Genomic DNA, 18,102 nt, shown 5'->3' on the forward strand with positions numbered 1-18,102 from the left:
ATTGTCTGTTGGTGAAAAATGATGTTTAAGATTCTTAGTCAAGGAGCTGGTTGGTTGGTTGGTTGCACACTCGGAGATCTTAAGTTGCAGATTTTCTGAAATTTCAGAGGTACACTAAAGGAAAAGCTTGAGTAAAAAGAAACACCTTGTTAGTGGAATTATTTGAGGAGGAACGAATGGAGACAAAGAGCAGATGTTGCAGAGAAAGTCTCAAGGATAATACTTCAAGAAGGATCTCAGAGGTTTCTGTGCTTGTAACAAGAAAATGCAAATCTGCGTTTGGTAATATTATCACTTAAGCATCCCAGAAAGACTTGAGAAGGGATCTTCTCTCAAGTACACTTAAAGAAATATAAGTGTTTGGGTTTTCAGTTTCATGGTTCCAAGTGAGGCTGGTGATGAAGAGAAAGACTTCAGTAAAAGTCTTAAGGTTATCTGAGAACTGAAACCTCAATAACCTGCGGTTCTGATTCAAAACATAGGTGAACATATACCACCTCTTCTCTTTGAACACTAGCCTTAGCATCCCTCATGCTTGAACTCTCTGCACACCATTAGTGCTCTTTGTATTATTTTTTTTTGTGTGAGATACATTTAAGGGACAAATGGGCTGCACACAGGAAACATCAAGGACACGGCGAAAATACTTGTGCACTACAAGAAAGCAGTAACATTCAATCATCAATCCATGTTTTACTAAAGTACACCGAAAGTAATAAACCATACAAGACACGTACTTGTACAATCAGACAATTTACATACTCCATAGAAAAAAGGTTCATATAATAATAATTTATTTATAATCTTCTCTTGCATCTAGATATATTATCCCAACACACATCAAGAAGAAGCATCTCGATGCCATGCAGTTTTGCGTCATTACGCCTGCGTAAGAGGGAACATAGAGGATCAGAAGATAAGCATCTGCATGAGAAAAAAAAAAGAAACCAACGTTTGTTAGATTATGTGTTTTCAAAACGTATGTTACCTTGCCACCGATGTTGTTGGACAACCATTCGAGGCCTTCATACAGTCCTTCACCCGAAGTGGCGCATGTGCTCTGAATATACCTGGAAGATTGCAAACAGAGACATAAATTAAGAACACATGAAAGGTTTTAATTTTCAAAGACTTTGTTGAGATATGTATATCTACCAGCGACGCTGACGCAGGGAGTGAAGGCCAAGCTTATCTGTGATTTCAGCTGCATTCATCGCATTTGGAAGATCTTGCTTGTTGGCAAACACCAGCAACACAGCATCACGCAGCTCGTCCTATACAAAAACAAGACTAGAGTTGGTAAGACTTTCCTAAGAATGGGTAACAATGAAAACAATAAAGAAATTTCATCATCGATATGGACCTCATTGAGCATCCTGTGCAGTTCATCTCTAGCCTCAACAACTCTGTCTCTGTCGTTGCTGTCCACTACAAAGATCAGACCCTGAGTGTTCTGGAAGTAGTACTTCCACAAGGGACGGAGCTGAAAACATACAAAAATATTTATGTTCTACAGCTACACAAGATCCACAACAATCAGATAGAGAATCATCAAAACTTGAGATCATACCTTGTCTTGACCCCCCACATCCCACACTGTGAAACTGATGTTCCTGTATTCCACAGTTTCCACATTGAAACCTGTTAGAAGATAGATAGTTATTGGTTTACGATCCTCCTAGAGTTTATCAAAATCATATTACAAATTTAAAAACTAGCTTATACCAATAGTGGGGATGGTGGTGACAATCTCTCCGAGCTTGAGCTTGTAAAGAATAGTGGTCTTGCCAGCAGCATCAAGACCAAGCATCAGAAGTCTCATCTCCTTCTTTGCAAAGAAACTGCTAACAAGCTTGGCAAAACCTAACCCCATCTTGCTTTACTGCACAACCCACAAGGAGACGTTGAAAGAGTATTAAAATCTTTATCCAAGCACAGAGGTTGTAGCCTGCCAACTCTTGATGATCTCTGTAGAAACTAACTGATAGATAAAGAGAGCCGAAAAACAAGTTTGAAAGAGAGAACTGGCTTTAAGAGAGGACTTTTATAAGAGGGAAAAATACTTGATTTACGAAAATATCCCCTTTGATTCTTCTTCCATGGCCAACTGACCAAGTGCTGGCTTTTGACTTCTTCATGTGCTTATGCAGTTAAGCCAATCCATAATTGACACGTAAGCAATTGCTTTTTCTTTATGTGCTACGAAACAAAACTTTATTCATTGATGCTGTCCGACCAATAGAAAGTTATTATCAATGTATCTTTTTGAGTATAACTACTTAAAGCTTTTTGTTGATTAGAAAAAGAACAAGATTTTATAGACAGGAGTAAGCAATCTGATTACGGTTTGGTATAGTCTAATTTTGACCTGGATTGAGTAAAGTATTAAGATGATTTAGTTTGTTTTTTTTAACACTTAAGATGATTTAGTTATATGAATTTTCTAATGATTAAAATCTTCTATCCTGTAGGCGCTGCAAGAGGAGAACTGTGAGTATTTGGACGATTGCGAGAAAAACTCCATGCAATCAGAATTTAGTATTTTACTCAAAACAGTTTCTAGTTTTCTTTTTTGTTATGAGGAGTGCATTGGGTGAAGTTTTTGGTATACCTGGAGAGATCACACGGGTTTTTGATATATTCAATTCGAGGTACGAAGACATATGCTTCAACGAGAATATGTGAAGATCAAACCGAATCCAAAGAGACGATGGTTTGCCACCACCATCTTTAAATGCTCTGGTTCGATCGCTCAATGCAATGTTCTGGTTTCTTTTCATAGTCGCAGAACCAGTGACAGGGACAAAAAAAATAAAAGACCAAAAGTGCTTTGGATAATCTGGTGTCCTGACAAACTTAATTGTATATATGTCAGATGGTCTGTCGTAATTCTCAGCAAACCTTCTTTTATATTATACCCGACCATCCAGCAGAAACCAAATACCGAGCAGATGCTTTGCTGTTTGGATTTGAAACAACGTGTTCAACACTTTTAGATCTTGGAATCCAACTGGCTAGACCGCTCCATTATTTTGAAAAAAAAATTGATAAATAAAATGAACCAATTCAAACAAAATGCAAACAGAATTTTATCGACATTATTTTGAATTGCAATTGAACTTTCTAGTAAGTAGACGGAACGTAGCTGCAACATACACTGCTACGAGTTACGACAACTAATTTTGAATTTACCCCGTAACATCCTTATCAAAATAAAGCCTTCCAGTTTAAATCATTGAAAATAGTTATTACCATCTTTATGATTACCAAGTGAATGAAAAGCGATTTTTATTATTGAAATTACAAGGAATTAGAATGCTCTTTTCAAAAAAAGAAAAATTACAAGGAATTGTAATTTATTTTGTGAGATAAGCTAACACCAATTGTACCCGCCTTGCTTGCGATTCAATTCATATATCAAGCCAATTCTCAACTAGGGGTGAGCGTTCGGATACCCGTTCGGGTTCGGATCGGGTATTTCGGATTTTCGGGTATTTCGGTATAGGAGTATAAAACCCGTTCGGGTATTTCTGTACTTCGGGTCGGGTTCGGGTATTTTTAGTTCGGGTTCGGTTATTTCGGGTCGGATTTTCGGATATTTAGATTTTTGCAAAAAAAAATTAACTTCTTCATTTCTCAAGTTTTTTTTCATTTTAAAAAATATAAATTTTACTTAACTGATATTTTATTTTTAATACATTGAATGATTTGAAGATAAAATCTTAAAAATAAAATACACTAATTTGATTATTGTTTTAAAATTTTAGCTGTAGCTTTTGTTAATGCATGAAACTAAAATTTGGACATGCATTTTAAGCATTTTAAGTGAGCAAAAAATCACTTTTCTTGCAATTATATGTATATTATCTAATTTTAAACTATGTGTATAATTAATATAAGTATTTTGAATAAAATTAGAGAAGTAAACTATGAATATATGGTTAATAGTACATAAGTTCGGTTATTTTCGGATATCCATTCGGGTTCGGGTATTACCCGTTCGGGTTCGGATATCCAATCTCTCATAATTCAATACCCGTTCGGGTATTTTGCTACTTCGATTCGGATTTCCGTTCGGGTTTTTCGGGTCGGGTTCGGGTGCCACTTCGGATATCGGGTAAAAATGCCCACCCCTATTCTCAACTATGCCAAGATGAATAGTATTTTTCCATGTTTTTCTCAAGTAATCTTGTTAAATAAGTATATATATATATATATATATATATATATATATATATGATATTTGCTGAATTTATAGGATAATTGGACTTACAACTTATTGTTCTTGGTATCGTAATTAACTCCGTAGCACTAGGAAAGCAGACTAGATTGGACACGGATCAGATACGAGTTTTTAAAGATATTTTGTTATTTGCTTTGTATGTTACAGATATCTAATTTTTTATTTGTTTTAGTTCGAAAAATATGAATATCCAAAAAATAAATAGATATTTACGAATATTTACGGATATCACATCCGTTTTGATTAATACAAATATATCTTAAAAATTTGATACAAACTTTTTTATAAAATATTATTTTGTATGATAAAAAAATAAAAAAAATAAAAAAGTAGTGAATCTACATATTTTTTAAATTTTCTAAAGTTATTTAACAATTATAATAATACAAAACTTAAGAAAAAAATATAACTGTCATAATTTTTTTTTTTTTTTACGTAATACTTTTATATAAATAATAGTGTGAATAGAATGTGTCAAATCATATGTTAGAATATAATTATATAATTTATGCATTTAAATTTTTAAATATAATTAAGATATACATTTATTTATATATTGTTAGATCGAAACATTTATATATTGCCGGATCGAAACGGATATTCTGTTTTCTAAAATTTTAATAATTATGATTACTTCAATTTTAACGGATATTAATTTTTAGTATTTGCTTCGCTTCGAAAGTTTACGGATATCCGGAATTTTTGGATTAAATCAAACTAATAACGAATTGAATCAAATCTAACGGATAAAATGTCCAGCTCTAAAATAGACAAACAACATGAGATTTAATATTTCCAACTTAAAAAAAATTGCAGACAATCTTGAGCAAGAATATTATAATCCCTATGAATAGTGCGCTCTAGAAATATATCCTTCAATAGTCATCACCGGCTCAGAAGATCATTGCTTATGCTTCTTAATATTGCAAACAAAACTTATATATCTTTAATGATAGCAATACGGCATCTTTATCCTTTTTACAGTTTGGTTTTAGTTAAGAAAATATTAGTTAAGTTTATTGTCACTAGTTGTATTATTATTAGTAAAATTCTGTTTGAAAGAAAAAGAAGTGACATAAATGAAGAAGACGTTTCTCTAATTTCTCCTCTAATTTCTACTCTTGCCATATTGCTTTTGGTGGATTTAATTGATCTCACTCCTCTCTCGTTTATGTATTGTTCTACTTGTGATTTTTGCTTGCATTATATCTACCAGTCTTTTACTTCATGCAAATTTTGAATCTTTGTTTCATCTTTTAAAGAAGAAAACACATGGAGTCATAGTTTTGTATATTTAAGTTTTAAGGTCGAGTCTGGATAGATACTTACTGGATAAACAACTAAATCAAAAGACGCTGTTTGTCGTCCCCAAACTTAACTACCAGAGCAAATTCTTTAAACCCAAATCTCATATATAACAGTTTATTTAAAAATCCAAATCATACTTCAAGAGAGCAACAAGACCACAAGCTTCTAACTCAGCTAGAATAGGTTCTACTTAAGGTTATTTTCTCTTTTGCCATAGTCAATCTCTAAGCTCAGTTAGAATACGGTCTTGCTTTATTTTCTCTGTAAGCATCTCCCTTCAGATCTCAAATGTTTCTATATATTATTTGAGAATATTTTCTTATGAGCCATTTTCACATTAATTGTTATTATGATTAATTATAATGATATCATTAATTGAATTAAAAAATATTATGCATAATTCTACTATCAAGAATTTTTGTTTTCAATTTTTACTTAATAATATTTTAAAATCAGTTTTAAGTTTTATTTTTTTCTTTATAGATATATTTTCTCAAACCATATAAAAGAAAATTTAAATATCCATAAAACTGATGCTAATATTTATTTTTAATTACAGATAGTTTAGAAATTTATTTTTAAATATTTAAAGAAACAATTATGTCATATTTTTGATAAATATTAAAAGAAAATAATTAAAATAATTTAACTATATATCTATTTTACCAAATCATTTGAAAAAAAAATTAAATAATATAAGTAGACCACATAGATCATATATTGATATTTGATCATCTGGTCCTATCAAAATGTTAATTATGTTATAAATAACTTTAAACTAAATAACCAGTTTGAAGATTAAAATTAAACTTATGGTTTTTAATTAGTCCCAGTTAAAACTTCGCAAAACTGATACTACCTTACTTTATTTTTTGTTCTTTTCTCAAAACAATATATAACAAAATACTGTATACAAAATTGTAAGAAAGTATGTTTAGCAAGTCTAAGCCAATAAATGGAAATACAAGAAACAAATTAATCTAATTATACCTATTTAAAACTCAAAATAATTGTACTTCAAGTCGAAAAAATAGTTGTAGCCCAATCAATAGCGGAACTAAAAATGATGTTTATCCGGGGCAAAACTATAAAATACTATTTAATATCTTGATAATCTGAATTTTAACAAGGGCAATACAAAAAAAATCTGTGTAAACTTACATTAAATTTTCAAAATCATGGTAGGCAGCTGCCCCACCCAAATTCAAAATACACTCGCCACTGAACCCAATATACAGCATAATAAATAAGTGGATTAGTAGATTTATATATAAAAATTGCAAGTATAGGTAAGAAACAATATATTATTATTTTAATATTTTTAATTTTCATATACATAAATTATGAAATGAACGTTATGGTCAAATGATTAACTTTTGAATTCAATACATTATTATTTTAATACTTTTTACCATTACATAAATTGTAAAATGAAATTTAGCTCAAATAATCTACTATATTAATTTAGGATCCTAAAATTTATCTACCAAAGTTGTCATTTAAATTTGGACTTTTTCTAGAATAGTATGTGTTTGGCTACTTAAATATATTTGGTTCCTTGAATATATCAACATGACTAACTACTTAATTTAAACCAACATAAATACACATTATAAATAGTTTAACTAATGGGCTTTGGAAAATTATTAAAATTGTGTTGCTTTGCAAATAAAGGGTCATACGATTATGTAAACCAATTTACATTAAGCCTTTTAAATATTGGGTTTTAACCAATTAACATTGTATTTGAAATTCAAAAATAAAAGATTATATAATATATCCACAAACAATATTATAATAAAAATACATTATTTTTTGTGGAATTAAAGTTTTTTTGATTTTTTTTTGTTTTCTCGGTAACAATTAAAAGCATTGTCTAAATATTTTATCTATAAATTTTGGATCTCACTCATATTAACGTTTATATACAGTATAAACTCTTTGAATTAATACTCTATAAATTAATATACACTAATTTTTTATAAATATTATAATTTTATAGTTCCAACATTGAATTTTTGGTTCAATTATTATATCGATAAATTAATAACCTCTATAAGTTTTTTCTTTATAATTTTGGTGTAGTCCCAACATTATTAATTTATAAAAGTTTCACTGTACAAGTTTTAATTTTAAAAATGTGTATATTTTATAACCAAAAACAATATTATTTAAAAACTATATATATATATATATAAAACTATTGTTTTTATAATTTGAATATTCTAATCTTGGTAACAATTATAAAGGTTTGTTTAAATAATTTCCGCCCTTAAAAAGGACCGGTCAGTATGTAGTTAACTTTTGAATTCGAGTTGTGCCACCCTAGTCGGCTCTCAATGGGTTAGCACACGACTTTGAAGATGTGACATGTTCTTTTATGGTCAAGCGTCGTTGTTTTTACACCATCCCCAAATTGATCATATAATTTAGATATGTAGATCGCTGGTGTCACTTCCTCTTCTTTTTTAGTTCTCCAGAATTCAACATTGTCGAGCGATAATGCATAGAAACTTTTCTGGCCAATAAAAATATTAATAACTTAAGGTATGCCGCCCGAAGAGGCAGCTATACAAGACCAACAATAACGAAGTTGACAATAAAACAATAACAAAATATAGTATATAGTAATAAAATATAGTATAACCAAACTATAAATATACACTTAGATCAGAATCACAATTATTCAGAAAAACGAAAACAAAACAAAACAAAAAAAGAATTCTTAAGGAGCCATGGATGCATCATCCACAAAGCTACCAATTCATGAACATCCTTTGTTCTCATCAGCTAGATTTCTTAATCATTGTCAAGGCTGCGGTAAGTCGGGTGACCACTACGGAGGCTATCTCTGCAACGATTATGAGTGCCGCGGTGTCACGTTCCACAAGGAATGCGCAGAATCACCATTAGAGATCAACCATCCTTCTCACCCGGAACATCCTCTCATACTCACAGAAAAACCTCCAAGAAGTAAGTGTGATCTGTGCGGCAAATATCTCTTCGTTCAAATCTGGCCCTATATCTATCATTGTTCCATATGCGACTTAAACGTTGACACATCATGTGCCAAGAAACCACCACTTCCGCTACATTATCCTGATCCCCAAGAACCTCCATTTGTCTTAATAAAAGAGAGTCAAAGTCAAGAACTGTGCAGAGTATGTGAGCAACCAGTTTATGGTAAATATCATTATGGACGATCTTCTTGTGATGAGTACGTTCACTTGGAGTGCGTCGACGTTGCGGAGAAAGTAAAACATCTTCCTTTTCACCCTAGTCATCCTCTTGAGTACACCACATCTGCATCCCTCTCTGGTGACGACGCCCAGAAGTCGTGCATTTTGTGTGGAGTGACACTGGAAGGTGTCTTGTACTATTGCTCGACATGTGACTTCAGCATGTGCCTAGGTTGTGTGATAACTCCTCCACCTCTTGTTATTGAGCATCCCAAGACCCATGAGCATCATCTTACCCTCTCAACGAGCCAGATCTCGTTTACTTGTAATGTTTGCGGTGTGCCTGGCGACAAAAGCTCTTATTCATGTCTTCCATGTGGTTTTATGGTCCATCGAAGTTGTATTGATTTGCCGCAAGTCATAATGATCAATCGTCATGATCATCGCCTCTCTTACACGAATCATCTTGGTCCAGGGTTTTGGAACTGCGGAGTTTGTCGTGGACCCGTGGATCAATTATATGGGGCTTATTCTTGCTCCATTTGTCCCACGTATACTGTTCATTCAAAATGCGCAACAAGTGTCAAAATATGGGATGGGATAAATCTCGAAGGGATACCTGAAGAAATCGAAGATCTTCCATTCAAGGTAGTTGGTGATGATAACATGATGACGATAAACCATTTCAGTCATGAGGAGCATAATTTAAGGCTTACTAGCGAAAACGTTATTTCTGATGAAACCACACTATGTGCAGCATGTGTCTATCCTCTCAACGACTCTGGTCCGATATATAATTGTGAGGAATGTGATTATTTTCTCCATGAAAAATGTGCAAATCTCCCTATGAAGATACGACACGTATCTTACAGCGGACAATTTACCCTACATGCGAGAGGAGGTGAGGATCCCGAAGATTATGAGGAGTTTGTTTGTCTAGTTTGTGATAAAACATCGACTGGTTTCAGGTACAAGTCTGACGTTTTCACTCTTGATGTGCATTGCGGTTCAGTTTCTGAACCATATGTCTACGATGGCCATTTACATCCCTTATATTATGAACCCGAAGCAAGCATCGTCACATGTGACACATGTCAAAACACAGTGTTCTATCATGTTCTCAAGTGTGATGTTTGTGTGTTTAGCGTGGATTTTTCTTGTGCAACTTTGCCTAAAGCGTAATCAAATGACAAAGCATCCTCTCTCTTTATGGCGAGAAAACAAGTAGTTAATATTGGTGAGATATATGCAAGATACGAAAGCGGATCCAAGTACATGGTTCTACATGTTTGCTGATTGTGGGGGTCACTGATGCAGCGCATCCTTATCCGGTTACATGAATACATCGAGTGTTGGTATTTGGGGGTGTTCTTCCAAGTGTTGAGTCTGTTTACTAAATTTCATTATGTTTAGGTTTTGTTTTTCCATTTACATTTCGTTATAGGTTTTCTAGTGGCTTTATACTTATGTTAGAAGCTATATAAGAAACCAAGTCATTGGCAGTCTTCATTTTGATGAATCTAATAAAAACCAAAAGAGTAAATTTAATGTTTCGCGTAAGAGTTTTCATTTGCAGGGAACAAAAACAAAACTGCGAATTAAACAAAATTGTGTGTTTGAAGACGGGACTCGGCGAATACATAGAAAAGTTGTTCCATATATTTTAGCTGAACCCAAGTAAAATGCTACAAAAGAGAGAAATCATCATAATGACGTTTCTAGGAGAGAATTAGGTGTTCTCGGCTTTGGGTAGAAAGCCATCAAGATGATTGTGAGATGTTTAACGTCTTTTCCTTTCTTATAGGTTTTTTCTCGTCATTATTCTTATTTAACAAGAGACGGTTCTTATATTACGCTAAAAATCTCATTCGAAGAACTCCGCAATAATCATGTCCTTAGGGAAAAATAAAGTTTGATTTACAAAAGCACCCTTTGATTCTTCTATGGCTGAGAGTGTAGGTGTTTAACTTTGTAGTGTCCTCATTCTTTCAAACTAATCAGTAGTTGACACGTGAGCAATAGCTTCTTCATTATATGCTACGAACGAAACTTTGTTCATTGATGTTGTCCGACCAATAGAAAGTTATCATATCATTATCGATGTATCTTTTTGAGTATATTTTTAATTTCTTACAGCTTTTAGTGATAATAGATTCTATAGACAGAAGTAAGCAATCTGATTACGGTTTGGTAATAATCTAGTTTTAGATTACATTGACTAAAGTATTACAGATAGTATATGAATTTTCTAATTATAAACTTATATAACATGTTTACACCTAGTAATAATATAAAATTTTAGCTAAGTAAAGAGATTTTTATACAATACCGATATATACAAAATATTTCAGGTACTTTGAATATTCAATCGAGTCTCGCACTCTCGAGACGGCGACTTGAACAGAGATCTACATGTCTAAAAAATAAACTCAATAGATACTTTGTCCTAGACCTAGATCAGAACCGAAATTGTATCTTCGAAACTCTTTTAGTTTGGCTTATTGGATCCGGATAAAATGCAATGACTAAAATGCTAAATACCAAAAGTAACTCTTGAAAAAAAAATTAAAATCATTTAGACACTAATTAAAAAAAAGGGACTGTTTGTAAGCAAAAGCGAAAAAAAGTGAAATCTTTGTACAGCCACTAGACGATTTGAATAGATTAAAATGGGCTGAGTAGTAACAATTGTATGACCATAAGGTCCATTAGTAACCAACACGCTCATTCTAAATAAAGGAAACCCAAGAAAAAGCACCATTTTTTGCTTCTTCCCACTAATTTAATCACACATTTCTCGCTTTCAGTGTCGTTTGCTTCCCTCTCGGGATCATAACAATGGTGAACAAGGAAATCATCATTAAGGTAATGCTTAGTGCTTATCCTCTCTCTATTTCTAGTTTCTTTAAACTCTGTGTTGATAAGCACTAAGCATTACTTTGATGATGTTCTAAGCTACGTTGGGGTATATGAGGATGGAGCACTTCAGAGATTTCTTTACATGGTAATGTAAAGTATGGCTACGAGAAGTATATGGAGATGGAAGACTTCAGAGATTTCTTTACATGGGGATGGTTTTGAGTTCTGAGCTACATTGGAGTTTTAACTCAGTTGGTTTAATTGTCATTTTAAACCACGGTTCGTTGCTCATGATTTGCAATTAAACCATTTGTTTGTCACAATTCCTGGCTTTCCGATCTAAATTCTTATTTGGTGTTGACTGATATGGACAAGTCAGAATTCTAATAATTCATGATTGGAATAATTACGTTTCCCCATATTTTTTTTTTAAAAAAATTAAACAGTATTTTTGTTTATTTAAGATTTTTTTTCCTTTCCCTTAATACTTCTATTTTCATATATTTTATCATTATATGAAAAAAACTCAAATCATCTTTTAGCATGGAATGAAATACTTCATTGTCATATATTTTTATAAAATATACTGTAATTCATATAACAATTTTTTTTATTTTAATAAAAAAGGATAAATCCAAATTATGATGTAGAATTGAGATTAAGGGTTTAGAATTTAAAGATTAAGACTTAAGTTTGGAGTTTAGGATTATAATTTTTGGGGCTTACAGTTTAAAATAGTAAAAACAAAAAGACATGTTTTTCAATTTTTTTTTATTTTGACTAAATGTTTTTCAATTTTGGATTCTTCTTTTAGTTAAGACTCATATTCGGCGATTGATGAGAGTAGTAATCATCAAAATGGTTCAAAAACAAAAGGTCTAAGGTTAGATGAATTTATGGAAACCATCTTACACTTCAGTCTAGCTAGAAAATATAAGAATCCATTTGCTCTGTGATAATTCGATATATAGTAAAAATTAAACATGTGAAAGTATTTTACAATTAAGTTCTTTTTATTGTGTGGAGGGTAGGATAAAAATCATATATATAAATATATATATAAATAATGTTTTTAAAATATGTATTGCAGATAATTAAATTATAAAATAGATACAGCTATGTGATCTTGTAAATTTTCGTTGAAGTTAATTAACAAGTAAACTGAATGTTAACATGTTCAACTGGTTTAAAGAAGTATTGTGATAGAACCAAAGTTTGAAAGAGGTCTATTTTAGATAGATTCACAATGAATTCAAACAAAACCGAGTATGAAAACTACCCGATAAGAAGCTATACCATCTGTATGTCCATGCTTCTTAGCTAGTAAACTCATATAGTCAACCACATCGTGGTGGTCTTGCCTGTTGGTCCAGATCAGGGATTATTAAGCAAAAAATGATCGAGATTATTAAGCAAAAAATGAAAGACAGTGACAAAAAAAAAGAAATGAAAGCTAACCCAATCCAGACAAGTATTATAACCACCTATCTAACATTTGTCCGAAGCAAATGCTAGCAAGTATTCAATACCAAGATCTTCAAAACATGCACATCTCAATGTCATAATAACCATTACTAAAGACTACAACTTGAGAGACAAAGAGATCTTTAAAGATCCAACAATAGAAGCAAAACGAGAAGAGAAACTTTCGATAAACCTAAGCAGTGAGCACAACAGCACCACCAGCTTCCTTAATCTTCTTCTCAGCAGTCTTGGAGATAAGCTTCGCCTTCACAACAAAAGGCTTGTTCTCAGGCAAATGACCTTTCCCCAACACCTTGAAGAACCCGTGCTGCGTCACGTCGATCAACGGCACCTTGTCCTTGGTCGACTTCGCCTTCACATCCTCGGAGACGAGCGACCAAAGCCTGTCGAGGTTCACGATCGGGCAGTAGAACTTGTTGCGGACTCCACATGTTCGACCTTCTGTTTGGTGCTACAGATGGCTGCCGCAGAATCTATGGATAAGGGACGAGCAGATTCTCCTGCAGAAAACATTGTTGATCAATCTGAGCCTAACTCAATGGTTCTCGACCGTCCAATTGCCTTTGTACTGCGGGCTTTTAGCCAAGGCTGGAACGAGAGTGTGGAACCGCTTTCTGTTCTCCCTGGTACCCAGAGGGATCTCGCTTCCATATGCAGCATATTGAAAACTGCGGCCTATACCACCGGGCGCTGCATCGGAAGGTTCGTTCATTGATAAATACGTCTTTTTTTTTATTTGATATAATATATATCTGAACTTCTTATCTGATTTGCATTCTTCATCTGATTTGGTATAAGGTACGTGTTGTCTAAATATGGGTACGAGAAGGAAATGGCAATGGAGGAGTTGGGCGATTTTCTCACTTGCGGAAGGTTCTGATATGACTGAGCTACAACATTGGAACTTTAACACAAAGGAACAAAAAAAAAAAGAGAGAGAAACAATCTTTCGAGAGTATGGAACGAAAAACAGAGCGGTTTGAAACAGAGTGTTATTTGTTATGTTGCAATCTTACACAGCATCACACTTGTTGGAGAGAAGGCTTGAACGCTTTGTCTTTTTTCCACTTGTCTTCTTTTTCCCCTCAACCTTATTAGCCTTTTTTCTTTGAGCATCCACAAGAATTTTGTAGCATTTCATCTGTGATTAAAAAGACATGTAAATGACGATAGATTAAGATTAGTGGTGGTGATTATCATCCTCCTAGTTAATATGTCAAAGTTTATAAAGACATGAAAAAGTTTATCCAGAGAGAGGTACCTTGGCATATCCAAAAGCAATCTCGAGGGCTTTTCTTCCCTCAGAGAAAAGTTCTTCATCATCAGCATCATAGTTCAGACCCTGTTGGAAGGGTAGTGAGTTAACAACAGCTTTGAACAATAATCCCAAATGAAAGGACAAGACAGAGGTGTTTTACCTGAGATCTAAGCATTGAGTTTCCAAGTTTTTTCAAAACTTGTTTGTCATCCGCAAACCTAACAGCCAAAAAGCAAATTACATTGAACCAAAAAAAAACTCATATATAACAATTTCAACCAAAAAAAAAAGAATGGCACAGATCTTACTTCAAGAGAGCAGCAGCAGGACAAGCGTCTAACTCGGCTAGAATGAGCTCAACTTCAGGATCTTTTCTCAGTTGGGTAACACGCTCAGCAAATTCCTCCAGTGCTCCAGGTTTCACGAGATTTTCCAGAGACGCACGAGGATCCTGGAGACAAAAAGCAAATGAAAATTATCATCCGGATCATCATCTCATCATCGAGATTATAATAATGCCACTAGTATACCTGCCGTGCGTTATCCCGAAGGCGCTGAAACATTTGCATTGTATTTTTCACGTCAAACTTGGCGGCTGGATTACATCTGCGAAGCTCCTGGATATATGCAGGATCCTCACGCATTTTCTCACCAAGTTCACTGATACAAGTCTGGTGTTTTAAGACAAGTAGACACAATAAACCATCAACAACAAAAAAAAGAATGAAACCTTTCAATAACCCGTAAGAATGAAAAGAAAAAGGGAAGTTACCTGGAAATCTTCCATAGCCTTCATGGCTGGGAAATCTAAAGCATCGAATTTAAGGGCAAGGGCAGGCGAGGTAGTTTTACTTGCTGGACAAGGAAGAGTTTTCTCTGAACCTGCTGAAGCCATCCTCTGATCTGTCTGAAAACCCTATAAAATATTTTTTTTTCCAATTACTATTCAGAAAGCCAACAATATAAATCGAAACATCATCCAATTAATCAATCAAACGGTGAAGGCGATACCCTAAGCGAACAAGGTAGATGGAGAAGAGATTTGCAGAGGAATAAAAAGAATATATAAGAAAAGCCAAACACGCACATAAACTAAAGACAGAGAGAGAGAAGTTGTTGTTATATATGGTCTGGTCTCTCTTTAAAATTTACTAAATAATATAGAAAAAAAATTCCAAAAACTAAAAGTATTTTAATAATCATATGTACTAGAGATATACATTTAGGTGCTGACTGGTTTTCCCGCTACCACCCGCAAACGCAGCTTTTGCGGTTCATAGTGGTTGTTGGTGTTTCGAAACAATCACAGAAAACGCTATAAATCGCTTCAAACCGCTCCGAACCTCTTAAAATCAAAAGCCGGTTCCAGCTAGCGTTTGCGGTTGCAGGCGGTTGCGGGAGGATAATTTTTTTTTCTTTAAAAACAGAATAAATAAAAATAATACTAAAAATATCCAATAAAAATTTTCAATTGAAATAATAGAAATTGTAAAATGTATTCATATTATATTTCAATTTATATTATAAAAATTCAAAACTAAAATATTTTCTATAAATTTTTAAAATTGAATAATATGATTTTATAAATATAAATTTTATATTTATCATATTATTATGATTTTAATATTTTTATAATTACATAAAATGTAAATATTGTTAAATTATTATTTAACAGATGTTGCGTTTGGTAGTTTACCAGTCATAAGAGTCCCGCAAACGCAACAATTTCTAACAATTGTATCAGTCGTACAAATCTCTAGAAAACGCTTAAAACCGCAACCACCCGCACCCGCAAACTCCCGCAACCGCAACCGCAACCGCTGCGGTTACACCAGTCAGGCCCTTACTTGACATGATTATCCTTAAGTTACAAATTCAATATAAAAGAAAAACAAACCCTAGATATCTTATGTATTTCCTATTATTTAGATTTTAAAGAACAATACAAAATTTTGTGAGTGTAACAGAGAAATTTAATGTAAGTTCTGGAAAAGAAATTCCAAAAACTAAAGTATTTTAATAATAATATGTTTAAAAATTAGAGATATATTTACTTGACATGATTATCTTTAAGTTACAAATTCAATTTAAAAGAAAAAAAAATCCTAGATATCTTATGTATTTCCTATTATTTAAATTTTCAAGGACAATACAAAATTTTGTGTGTAACAGATAAATTTAAAGAACAATAAAAAAAATCATAGATATCTTAATGTATCTATCTTATTAAAACAGAAATATTCTATTGGACCTAACATTTATTTTGTCAGTTTTTAAATTAAATACACCTTTATATTTTATAGTTAAACCTATATTAAATCACTAATGTTCCTTTCTTTATACTACTATCCATTTTTCCAAACAATATACTTATTTCTTTATACTACTATAAATGTTTCAAAACAATATATTTTATATACTACTATCAATGTTTCCAAACAATACAATAATTAATCTTAGTTATTTTATATCCATCATTTTTTCTTTAAAATTTTGTAGAAACTTCATAATTCATAAATTGCAAAATAATGAACTTTAAAATTTGGATTATAAGATTACAAATTATGAAACTATTACAATTTAAATCAAATTAGATTACATATCGGTCATCCATCAGTTCAATCGATTAGTCTCGGGTTTTAGTGATTTTTTAATATGAATATTTTAAAAACCTAAATTGAATTGTTAGATCTTCGGATTAACCGGTATAATCACAATCGGGTTGAATTTAAAAACACTGATTTAAATGCAAAAATATTTTAAATACACACTCTTTAAAAATTACCAAAATATTTGTTAAATTATTAGTGAAATTTTCCATCGTACTTCCAAAGAGCGGGTCAAGATCTGGTTTACTATTATTTATAAGACACGCTTGTTTTCTTCTGCTTCTAAAAATGTCTTAACGATCCTAACTATACATTTTGGGTGATCGATAGTTACTAAGCAAACTAAAATGAAATCTAACCCAATCAAGACAAGTATTATAACCAGTTATCTAACATTTGTCCGAAGCAAATGCTAGCAATACGAAGATGTTCAAAACATGCACATCTCAATGTAAATAACCATTATAAAAATTCCGACAAAGATTTAAAACTACAACTTTAGAGACAAAGACATCTTTAAAGATCCAATAGTAGAACCACAGCGAGAAGAGGAACTTTCCCCAAAACCTAAGCAGTGAGCACAACAGCACCACCAGCTTCCTTAATCTTCTTCTCAGCCGTCTTCGAGATCAGCTTCGCCTTCACAACAAAAGGCTTGTTCTCAGGCAAATGACCTTTCCCCAACACCTTGAAGAACCCGTGCTGCGTCACGTCGATCAACGGCACCTTGTCCTTGGTCGACTTCGCCTTCACGTCCTCGGGGACGAGCGACCAAAGCCTGTCGAGGTTCACGATCGGGTAGTAGAACTTGTTGCGGAGCTTGTGGAAGTACCGCATACCGACTTTACCGAAGTAACCGGGATGGTACTTGTCGAAGAGGATCCTGTGGTGGTGCATTCCTCCGGCGTTACCGCGACCTCCGGGATGCTTTCGATGCTTTCCGATACGACCGTGTCCGGCGCTGACGTGGCCACGCTTCTTCCTGTTCTTCCTCAATCTCGTCGTCATTTCCTCCGATCTGTGAACTCCTTTGCGGCTAGGGTTTCTGTTGAAGAAGAACTTGAGTTATAAAGTGACTCACTCTCTTCAGCTCAGCTATCGTAGGGTTGTTTACATATTTTAGCTGGGCTTTTTTTAGGTAGTAATAGTGCGATATAAGCC

At 33.1% G+C, this 18,102-nt stretch overlaps 5 protein-coding genes across 5 annotated transcripts; 1 reads left to right on the forward strand and 4 right to left on the reverse strand.

Annotated features, from left to right (window-relative positions):
• Positions 1 to 631: 631 nt before the first annotated feature.
• LOC108816116 (ADP-ribosylation factor 2-B-like) lies at positions 632 to 1,997 on the reverse strand. Its single transcript, XM_018588686.2, has 6 exons — positions 1,726 to 1,997; positions 1,571 to 1,641; positions 1,364 to 1,483; positions 1,156 to 1,274; positions 989 to 1,070; positions 632 to 885 (listed from the first exon to the last, which is right to left on the reverse strand). Exons 1-6 carry the CDS (start codon positions 1,871 to 1,873, stop codon positions 880 to 882), a joined length of 546 nt encoding a protein of 181 aa, XP_018444188.1. The 5' UTR covers positions 1,874 to 1,997; the 3' UTR covers positions 632 to 879.
• A 6,277-nt stretch (positions 1,998 to 8,274) lies between these two features.
• LOC108816219 (uncharacterized) lies at positions 8,275 to 10,282 on the forward strand. Its single transcript, XM_056990233.1, has one exon. The coding sequence runs from the start codon at positions 8,287 to 8,289 to the stop codon at positions 9,910 to 9,912; it is 1,626 nt and encodes a 541-aa protein (XP_056846213.1). The 5' UTR covers positions 8,275 to 8,286; the 3' UTR covers positions 9,913 to 10,282.
• A 2,751-nt stretch (positions 10,283 to 13,033) lies between these two features.
• On the reverse strand, positions 13,034 to 13,786 carry LOC108815376 (60S ribosomal protein L27a-3-like). The gene is made up of 2 exons (XM_056991343.1): positions 13,625 to 13,786; positions 13,034 to 13,525 (listed from the first exon to the last, which is right to left on the reverse strand). The coding sequence occupies exons 1-2, from the start codon at positions 13,784 to 13,786 to the stop codon at positions 13,247 to 13,249; spliced, it is 441 nt and encodes a 146-aa protein (XP_056847323.1). The 3' UTR covers positions 13,034 to 13,246.
• A 221-nt stretch (positions 13,787 to 14,007) lies between these two features.
• LOC108817962 (ankyrin repeat domain-containing protein 2B) lies at positions 14,008 to 15,466 on the reverse strand. Its single transcript, XM_018590795.2, has 7 exons — positions 15,344 to 15,466; positions 15,105 to 15,248; positions 14,863 to 15,003; positions 14,641 to 14,783; positions 14,493 to 14,550; positions 14,336 to 14,416; positions 14,008 to 14,215 (listed from the first exon to the last, which is right to left on the reverse strand). Exons 1-7 carry the CDS (start codon positions 15,419 to 15,421, stop codon positions 14,087 to 14,089), a joined length of 774 nt encoding a protein of 257 aa, XP_018446297.1. The 5' UTR covers positions 15,422 to 15,466; the 3' UTR covers positions 14,008 to 14,086.
• A 1,902-nt stretch (positions 15,467 to 17,368) lies between these two features.
• Positions 17,369 to 18,023, reverse strand: LOC108817964 (60S ribosomal protein L27a-3). The gene has a single exon (XM_018590797.2). The coding sequence runs from the start codon at positions 17,947 to 17,949 to the stop codon at positions 17,509 to 17,511; it is 441 nt and encodes a 146-aa protein (XP_018446299.1). The 5' UTR covers positions 17,950 to 18,023; the 3' UTR covers positions 17,369 to 17,508.
• Between the last annotated feature and the right edge of the window lie 79 nt (positions 18,024 to 18,102).

Source organism: Raphanus sativus, chromosome 7, assembly GCF_000801105.2.
Source record: "Raphanus sativus cultivar WK10039 chromosome 7, ASM80110v3, whole genome shotgun sequence".
NCBI classification, from domain to species: Eukaryota; Viridiplantae; Streptophyta; class Magnoliopsida; order Brassicales; family Brassicaceae; genus Raphanus; species Raphanus sativus.